The sequence below is a fragment of the Trachypithecus francoisi genome, unplaced genomic scaffold (genome assembly GCF_009764315.1).
Source record: "Trachypithecus francoisi isolate TF-2019V2 unplaced genomic scaffold, Tfra_2.0 Lachesis_group21, whole genome shotgun sequence".
Classification (NCBI taxonomy): Eukaryota; Metazoa; Chordata; class Mammalia; order Primates; family Cercopithecidae; genus Trachypithecus; species Trachypithecus francoisi.
In genome coordinates this window covers 3,810,371-3,820,790 of record NW_022681467.1, presented here as the reverse complement: position 1 = coordinate 3,820,790, position 10,420 = coordinate 3,810,371, and the positions used below count along the sequence as shown (strand labels likewise).

General features: G+C 43.8%; 1 protein-coding gene across 1 annotated transcript; it reads left to right on the top strand.

The window, feature by feature from the left end:
* The first annotated feature begins 2,213 nt into the window (after window positions 1–2,213).
* Window positions 2,214–2,940, top strand: LOC117068375 (peptidyl-prolyl cis-trans isomerase A-like). Its single transcript, XM_033185448.1, has one exon. It carries the CDS (start codon window positions 2,238–2,240, stop codon window positions 2,733–2,735), a length of 498 nt encoding a protein of 165 aa, XP_033041339.1. The 5' UTR covers window positions 2,214–2,237; the 3' UTR covers window positions 2,736–2,940.
* Window positions 2,941–10,420: the final 7,480 nt, after the last annotated feature.

The following is a 10,420-nucleotide window of genomic DNA, read 5'->3' as shown; positions in this document are numbered from 1 at the left end:
GGCCCATCAGGCTCAAGTTCCCTAACAGCTCCCCACTGCGACTGTCCCTGGGAGACTGCACCATCACTCCCAGCACTTCTCAGACCCTGTGCCAAGTTGAGTGTGCCTGCCAGGGCCCTGAGAGACTGAAATAGAGGCCAAACACAATTTTTTTCAGTTATCCAAATTCACTTAGTACAAGGTCATTTATTTTGTCACTCAAATTCTAGATTATTATGTTTAAAGATTCTAACATATTTCAAATACTAAAAAATTAAAATATAAATACCGTACAAGAAGAGTCTATCTCTAGAAATGTGTTGAGATAACTACTGAAATAAAAATCTGCTTGAGCTTTATTATGGAATTCTTTCCACCAATTTGCCATGAGAAACAATGTAGAATCTGTCAAAAGCAATAATCAGTCATAGCTGAGTTTGTTACAATTCAACATACTCCATGAAAGAAAAGGTCCCATCTGGATTAAAAGTCTTTTGGGATTAACGAATGAGATTTTTCTGGTTAATATAATTGTTTTTTGTCCTTGAACAAGTATCTCCACCCCCCAGTGGGATTCCAATTTCTCCCACACATTGAAGGGTGACATGAACAAAGTGATTCCAGACAGTGTTTCTGAAACTTTTTTTTTAATGGTTCCTTTAAGAAAGCTGTGATCTTCCTCCTCAGATACAATATGAATCTATTCCTGTTCATAAAATAGGGCTGTAATTTCAGAGTTTTGGAAAAGCTTGTGTCCCATAGTCCTTGAGCCTTAAATTATAAACCCTACATACAAGCACACACACACATAGACACACATACACAGACACACACACACATAGGTGCACATACAAATACACACAGTTCAGCATAGGAAGGGAGAACTGCTAAATTTGAAGGTTAGTCAGGGAAAGCAAGGGACCGAATATATACAAATATATTTGTGCATGTGCACACACATACACAAATGTCATTTTTAAGTGAATTTGAGTTTCAGAAAGTCTATTCTTACGCCACAGGTTTACGGTTGGTTAAATTCAGTCCTAGAATTTCAAATGATTCTTACATTGTTCTAATGCTTACCCAATTCATAGAGATAATATCAGGAAATTTGGAGGTTTCTACCAGAATGTATAAAGTGTTTCTAAGTAAAATATTTTGAACTAAATTCATGAGTTTCACTTCATTGTCCAGTGTCCACACTGTCTCGTCCATGTGCTATTCTTTTTGCTTGTTGCACCACCATTGACAAATCGCACAAGTCAGAAACGGGAGTGGCTTTGATGATTTCTCTTTCTTGTCAACAATTCCTAACAATTATATCTTGAATGCATCTCAGGTGGGTTCTTCCTCCCTCTCTTTTCCTGATCATGGTCCAGTCCTTCTCCGCACTGTGGAGTGATTCCACTCCTCACTTCCTACTCCACTTCATCCTCACACCACCACTACTCATCCTTCCAAAATGCGCAGCTGATCTCATCTTAGTCTAATCAGTCTTGGTACATTCGCCGGCTCTTTTTTGATCTCTTCCAGGAAGAAAGCAACAACACTTTACCAAGGGCCTGAGGAAGCCCTTCGTGGCTGGGCCTCTGATCACCTCTTCCATACTCACCAGTGGCACCAAACCATTGCCATTTCTCAACACTGCCTGACTTTCTCAAGTCCCCATGTCTTTGCATTTCTTCTACCTTCTGTCTTGACTTTCCTCCACTTGGACAGAGCCTTCTTATCCCTGATGTCTCAGCCTAAATACCACGTCTTCAGAAAGCCCTCACTGACTATAGCATGCTAAACTAATCACTCTCTCTTTTCTGCTACTGTTGCACATTTTGCTGCTATAATAGGTCATATTACAGGATGGGGTAGATGTTTATTTACACCTCTCTGTTTCCCCAGGAAAGGTGTGCTCTCTGAGGTGGGATCAGATGTTTAACCTATTCTACTGATTCAACCGTTTTCCTGGTGCCTGGCATATCATGGGCAACCCAAATATCCTGAATGAATAAATAAGTAAATGCATTTCCACATCTCTTTCTTTAAAAAGTACCAACCCCTCAATGACTCTTACATGCACTATTAAAATAAAATAAAATAAAATTAAAAAGACCAAGTAATCTTATTGCCTTATCCTTTGAGCATTTTTAACGTCTCTATGAGTTAAGTTATGAATCTCCTGATGACAGGGCCAAATAGGGATAAATTAAGAAGCGATGGGCTTTGCAGACACTGCTGCTGAGGAAATTCCTTTACTATTAGCCATGGTCAACCCTATCGTGTTCTTCGACATTGCCGTCGACGGCGAGCCCTTAGGCCGCGTCTCCTTCAAGCTGTTTGCAGACAAGGTTCCAAAGACAGCAGAAAATTTTCGTGCTCTGAACACCGGAGAGAAAGGATTTGGTTATAAGGGTTCCTGCTTTCACAGAATTATTCCAGGGTTTATGTGTCAGGGCGGTGACTTCACACGCCATAATGGCACTGGTGGCAAGTCCATCTATGGGGAGAAATTTGAAGATGAGAACTTCATCCTAAAGCATCCAGGTCCTGGCATCTTGTCCATGGCAAATGCTGGACCCAACACAAATGGTTCCCAATTTTTCATCTGCACTGCCAAGACTGAGTGGTTGGATGGCAAGCATGTGGTCTTTGGCAAAGTGAAAGAAGGCATGAATATTGTGGAGGCCATGGAGCACTTTGGGTCCAGGAATGGCAAGACCAGCAAGAAGATCACCACTGCTGACTGTGGACAACTCGAATAAGTTTGACTTGTGTTTTATCTTAACCACCAGACCATTCCTTCTGTAGCTCAGGAGAGCACCCCTCCACCCCATTTGCTCGCAGTATCCTAGAATCTTTGTGCTCTCGCTGCAGTTCCCTTTGGGTTCCATGTTTTCCTTGTTCTCTCCCATGCCTAGCTGGATTGCAGAGTTAAGTTTATGATTATGAAATAAAAATTAAATAACACACAAAAAAATTAAGAAGCGATGAAAGTTCTGTTCTGTTCAATCTCTAAAGTTCTCCGCAAGCTCACATTCTTTTCAGCTGCAGCGATTGCTACATATAACCAGACATGCACACATTCACACACACACACACACGAAGACACATATACTCAGGTACACACATACATGCATCTATCTGTGTACTTACGATATATGAAATTATACGTGCACGCACACTTACACCCACGCTACCCACAGGCAGGCATGCAGACATACGTATGTGAAAGAAGCTCAGGAGGTGCTGCATATGTACACACCAATGGAATTCTTAGCTTCCTCTACATGCTAAGCTAACTATTTCACATAAAATATTAAATTAAATATCACAGTAGCCTTGGAGATAGGCGTTATTTCAGATACAGATGAGTCATATAGGTAAATTGAGTCTTAAAACCATTGGAAAGCTTGCCCAGAGTCAAACAGCCACCGCATGCTGGCACTCCCTTTCTTTGTTATGTTTCAACCTTGAACTCATTGTCTCTCCAGTCTACCATTTCCTATTTCTGCGCGCCTTCCACTTTACAGCGTTCTCTCTCCTGCACTCTGGGTAGCTGACACTAGCCAAAGACCATAGGTTCACTTTTTGGTGAGAAATAACTAGAAAAAAATGATGACGAGCCAGTCAAACAGAACACTGGCTTTCAGAGCAGGAGTAAAAGACACTTTAAGTGAGAATGTAAGTCTGGACCACTACCAGGGTTATGGCAAGCTAATATCAGTGTATCACTATAAAAAAAGCTAGGCTGGCCGGGCGCGGTGGCTCAAGCCTGTAATCCCAGCACTTTGGGAGGCCGAGGCGGGTGGATCACGAGGTCAGGAGATCGTGACCCTCCTGGCTAACACGGTGAAACCCCGTCTCTACTAAAAATACAAAAAACTAGCCGGGCGCGGTGGCGGGCGCCTGTAGTCCCAGCTACTCAGAGGCTGAGGCGGGAGAATGGCGGGAACCGGGGAGGCGGAGCTTGCAGTGAGCCGAGATCGCGCCACTGCACTCCAGCCTGGGCGACACAGCGAGACTCCGTCTCAAAAAAAAAAAAAAAAAGCTAGGCTGACAGTTGAGCATTAGGAATGGAGAGTGCTAGCATTTAATAGATCTGAAGTTTACTTGCAGGTAAGTTCCAGAATAATTGGAAAAATCAAGGTATATATATATTTATATTTCACATACACACACATATATTTTCTTAAATGTCTTCTTCAAGAAATAAAAATACTTTGATCTACATATGTGTATACACATGCACATGAGCACACACACAGACACAGATATTTCCACTTACAAGTACTCCCATATTTATCCCCAAATTACGTTTTACAGAAAAAATTGGCCTAGTTTTCTAATAAACTAAAGAAAAAACTTTTCTGCTTTTATAGATCAAATGCCAGTTACTTTTCTGAAGGCCACAAACTGTTTTCAACTAAGGCAAATTAGAAGCACAAAGCAACTAGATTGTTTTACTAACCCACTCTAATGATGTTAAAGGATGTCCACATTTTGTTGACATTACAAATTTGTCCATAAATCTAATGAGGGACAGAGTAACCTTGCTGCAGCAACAAGAGAGACAATTTCTAGAATATATTTTTCAACTTCTAAAGTAAATAAATAATGCTAAGTAAAAAGCAAAGCAAAAACAAAAACAAAACTAGGACTCTGGAAGTAAATGCAAAGTCACCTTCGTGATTTAGGAACGTCAAGTTGTTTGAAGAATTTAGGAAACGTATTTAAGCTGACTGTGAGTCTAGAATGCTCAGTCATGAGTTAATCACTGACAGAGCTTGAGATACTCACAATGGCTCTGTAAGTTTCCTCTAGAGCCCTCCCTCCACAACAGGGCAGCCCAGCTTCTCTTGCACACCTTCCAATGTCCACCATCAGGGATGAAAGAGTGGACTGGGGAACGTGTGAGTTACTGAGGTGGAAAATGGGGAGATAGCATAAGGCAGATAATAATAAGAAAATATCTAACGCATTCCCTTTATTCCCAGAATTTCAGAGTTTTGTCCTTAGCCTGCCCTGTCATAAGGACACAGAGAATCCATTCATTTCTGACTGCGGCTTTAGTGAGACTCACAAAATAGAAAAAGCCCTGGACTGGGAGTCAGGACGCCACTGTTCCAGCTGTGCCTTGGGAGGGATTAGGCCTGTAGCAGCTCTGGTCACACAATCCACACATGTTGCAGTTTCCCTCTCTGTTGTGAACTAAATGACTGAAACATTCCTAATTGACTTTAAAAGTTTTATTCTCTGATCTTCCTCTTACCCCTTCCCTTGGTGGTACCATAAGGAAAGAACTAAAACTCATGTTTCCCAAGCCCTTAATTTTGGATTTCTTCCCATTTCGTGACTAGGAGCAGCATCACCAAAAAAAATCAAGTGTCTATTGGGGTGACAATAAACTCAGCAGCAAGGATGATGGCAAATCTTTTACAATTACAGTGTCTGGAGATAGCAGCGTGGAGCGCTATTGTCAAAACAATTGAAAAGTCACCCCTTTTCAAGCAGTGAGACTTTCAAAATCTTTAATGATTATGGGTGGCTATCATTCTAAAGGCTTAAGCAGAATTCTGTTATTTTAAACACAATACCTCAAATGTGAATTATCTAAAAATAAAGCTTCAGGGCCATTCTAATAAACTTTTTATAATTATGCTTTTGGTGTGTATTATGGAAGGCACATTTGTGCTCCCCCAAATTCATATGTTGAAGCCCTAACCCCCAAAGTAATGGTATTAGGAGGCAGGGCCTTTGGGAGGTCATTAGGTTTAGATGAAGTCATGAGGAGGGGTCCCATGATGAGATTAATGGTCTTATTAGAAGAGGAAGAGATACTGGAGTTCCATCTCTCTTCACCTTGTGGGGACACAGCAAAAAGGTGGCTGCCTGCAAGCTAAGGTAAGGACCCTCACCAGGAAGTAAAGGGTCAGCACCTTGTTCTTGGATTTCCCAGCCCCTAGAACTGTGAGAAATAAATGTCTACTGTTTAGGCCTCTCAGTCTATGGTGTTTTTTATACAGTAGCTTAACAAGAGCAGTGTGTTAGTAAATATTTTTCAGTGCTTACAGGAAGTAGCCTCTGCTCATGCTGAAAATTACCATTTTAAACGCAACCTAAATTAGAACAACTATGTCTTTTGTTGTTGTTGTTGTTGTTGTTGTTGTTTTTGAGATGGAGTTTCACTCTTGTTGCCCAGGCTGGAGTGCAATAGTGTGATCTTGGCTCACTGCAACACCTGCCTCCCGAGTTCAAGCAATTCTCCTGCCTCAGCTTCCTGAGCAGTTGGGATTACAGGTGTCTGCCACCATCCCAGCTAATTTGTTGTATTTTTAGTAGAGACAGGGTTTTGTCATGTTGGCCAGACTGGTCTCAAACTCCAGACCTCAGGTGATCCACTGGTCTCGGCCTCCCAAAGTGCTGGGATTACAGGTGTGAGCCGCTGTGCCTGGCCTAGAACAGTGATGTCAAATGGAGAAAACAGGCTCCAGTGAGCATCACTGGCATCCCTGTGGAGATGAGTGCATATGCTGAGCATGTAGATGTAACATCTGCTTGGTTATTACAGCTCTTAAATATCTTCAGACAGATGAGATAGGCCAGTCATTGGTGTGTGGACAAAAGCCCAGTTTCTGCTTCATCAGTGCTTGGCCTGTCCTCACTGAGGCCTGTGAGAAAAATCTCATGACTATAAATTGAGTTTGTTTTGTTTGGGTAGTTTTAGAACCAGGTTTACCTTCTTCTAAATTTATATATATATACGTGTGTGTGTGTGTGTGTGTATGTGTGTACACATATGTAGGTATGTGTATTTGTCAAGCTATTCTCAAAGTTATGAATAAAGATGGATCTTTGCTTTAAGATCTCTCATTCGCCCCAGCTCATCTATTGCTATGTAATAACCACCCAAGTTTACTGCAAAACCACACAAACCATTTATTATTATTATTGATCATGATTCTGCAAGTTGACTAAGTTTAGCCAGGCAGTTCTCACTCAGGGTCTCTCATGTAGTAACAGTTGGACAGTGACTGGAGCTGGTGTTAGCTCACAAGAAGACTCAAACAGCTGGCCTCCTTGGGCCTGCCTGTCTCTGTGTGGTCTCCCCATATGGTCTCTTACCTGGGGGCTCAAATCTTTTCAAGTGTGTATCCTAAGAGAGAGCACCAGGTGGAAACTGTGTTACCTTTTACAATCTAGCTTTGGAAGTCATGCAGCGCCACTTCTGCCCCATCCTGCTCATTGGAAGTGAGTCACTAAACCCAGCCCTGTTCCATGGGAGGGAAGTTGATGCCACCTCTTGATGAGAGGAGCAGGTCTTCAGTACATTGCTTCCTTCCGGTCCTCCCTCCCTTTCTTCTTTCCATGGGTTATAGGCGGTAGAACAGGAAAAAGTCTAGGAGGTAATTGTTTTTTCATTCTGTCTCCAAAATCCCTTACCATTTCTGTATTTCTACAGAGGAAAAACTGAGGCCAAGTAATTTGAATCATTCAACTCATCTCTAATAGTGGAGCCAGCAGTAGAACTCCAGGTCTCTTCAACTTTCTAGGGAAAGCAAGAGAATTCAGGGGCCCAACTTATTCCTCCCAGTGTTGTCCAGAGAGACTGGGTCAGGAGTTTTTGGATTCTTTCCTCTGGCTTTCCAGGCTGAGGCTAGGTGCCCAGCTCTTTGTGATATTACGGAGAGAATTTATGGATGATGGGTTGAGTGTTGGAAAAGGACAGTGTTTTCTAGAGCATCATTCTCCAAACCTTGCAATAAGGTTCTCCCTCTGAGATGGAGTTTAACTTAAAGGATATTTATTCAGGAGAGGCTCTGGGACTAATACCTGAGGAAGGGAGCCACAGTGGATACTACTGGGCATTCTGAAATGGATTGTTCCTTCAGAGTAGTCCTGAGTGGGGCCAAGCTACGGAGCCTATGTGCAAATCCATTCATCAGCCACTGGATGACCTGCCCAAAGGGGCCTGAGCATGGGCTCCAGGTGGCTCTCCACAGCTGACCCATTTCTGAAGGGGCTGATAGTGAAAACTGCCTGCCAGTGAAACTCCTAGCAGCTGAGATTTATTCCTTAAAGTCTTTCTTTAAAGGGAGGTCTGGACAGCCTCCCATAGTGATTTGTTGTGAATTACAAATGACAAGGCCCTGGCCCCTAGAGATTCTGGTTCAGTGGTCTGGGGTCAGGCCTGGGAATTCATGTTTCTCAAAGGCTCCAGGTGACTCTGCACAGGGGATTTTTGTCATACCAGCTGGATGCTCTGAGGCTCTCCGGAGCAGAATGAGGTGCTGAGGTGCTGCGTCTAAATGCATGGCCTGGTCAAGCATCCCAGTACAGTGATCATCAGAGGGTCAGATGCAGTGAAAGTGAAAACAAGCATGTGGGTTATCCAGACACCCCAAGTTTATCACCCTGTCTGGGCCAGGGTGCATGACGCTCCTGCAAAACAGAGTGAGCAGGCAGGGCCGTTTCTTCCCCCTGCAGCTGGGAAGCCCCAGCCAGCCTGCTCCATTGAACTTTCAGCTCCCTGAATTGGCTCATTCCCTCCCAGAGAAAACAGGCCTATTATAAACATACAAACTTGAGTTGGGGCGGGGGTCACAGGCTCTTGCCTAAGTCCATCCTGCAAAATTGACTTTTCTGTCAATGAGAACACAGCTCTGCTTTTACCTCTCCTGTGTGCTTTGGCAGTTTCTGCTTGGCTGTAAAATTTATCCGAGGAAAACTGGCATTTATCTTGGGTTCACTTATACTCAGCAAAACTGATAAACAGATGGGGGCTGGCCAGGCCACGGGTAATTTGGTTAGCACTTTCCAAAATACAAATGTCATCCTTGATTTTTGCAGGGATTATTTATTGTGAATTAGGAAGTTATTGGTCTGTTATATTCTAACAGGATCATTCACTCCAGTTAAGGGATCCATGTCCCCATTGTAAAGTGGTGGGGGGGGTATCCTGGGTGGGAAGATACTTTCTGGCATTGTTGGCAATAAAGGAATAAAACGGCCCTGCTGAGTTTGCGTATGCACACACAAGGCACTTATCTGCAAAGATTGTGAAAAAAGAGAGAAAGAAGCGAAGAAAGAAATCAACAAGATTTGATGGAGAAGCTTGCAAAGGAGATCAGAATTCAGATCAAATGTCCCACCCCAGTGTCTCCGGAGTTTTTTTTCTTTTGTGTCCCAGCTAAAGGCACTGGGAGGATCAGAGACCTCATCCCAGCTCTGTTTACTTTGGGAACCATCGGCGGTGTATGAATAATAATGCCTCCCTCTGACCATGACTAATTGAATTGCAGCCTGCGGGCAGCGGGGAGGGGCTTTGCCGGGCCAGTCCATTATGGCGTTTCTCAAGTAGCCACCGACAGTGATGGATGCAGTGGCGCTTCCCAGAGTGCATCCTTGAACACCTAAGAGCAGGGGTATGAACCTGCATTCCGAGTTTCTATTAACCGGGCCCTTGCAGAGAGGAGGGGAATGGCGGCAGTTAAAGATGAGTTGGTTGATTAAAAGGAAGAGGAGAGGCAGACCTTTTCCTAACCTCCTCCACCTGCACCTGATTTTTAAGCAAGTTTTGTTCATGGGGACAAACGAGAAAATATTCATCATGTGACCACGCAGGCCTCTGTGAGGCCACCTCTGCTGAGGCCGTGCCTGTTAAAAGTATTGGGCTTGTTTGGGGTGCAGTGGGAACCGTGGCTTGGAAAACAAAAAGTGCAAAACAGCCAAAGATTTGTCCCGTTAGAGGATGTTTAGAAGCCAACAAATGAGGTAGAAGAGGAGACAGAAAGACGAGAGAGGAGGGAAGAGAGAGATGCTGGGGCGGTTGGAAACAGAGTCTATGGCCATGTCTATAATCCAACAATGGATCACACGGGGACCCTAACATTTGGTCGTCCTGTTGTCTGTGCCGTGTTTACACAGCAGAACCACGCAGCTGGGGCCCTGGGCCCGGTCGGACTTTGTTCTCACAGCATGAAGGTGACCCCTGGTGAACTGCGATCCGGGACGCTTGCGCTGTCCAGCAGTCTCTATGGTGGTCTGGACACAGGGGAAGTCGTCCAATTACAGGGTCACTGCTTTCTATCTCAGTCGGATTTAGTCCGGGCCAAGCCCCAGATTGGCACCTTTTTATGAGAGCTGTGCACGCCACCCTGGCTCCTTTTGGTGGCAGAGGCTGGCTGAAACTCCAGGCGGATTTTGGAGGCAGATGCTGGCTTGGGACTTTGGTTGGCCTGCTCCTCTTGGAAAGCCCTGATGGAGAGGCACCCATAGAGCATTCGGGGTGGAGGCCAGACTTCTCTTGTATCTAAAATCCCCAAATTTTAGATCCCTCCAAACAGTTTCTTATAACTTTTTTTTAGCTTACTATGCTTTAAAAATTATCCATAGCTCTTAGTACCAACAGTCATTTTACTGCACAGAAGTTTCTCAGCTCCCTTCTCTT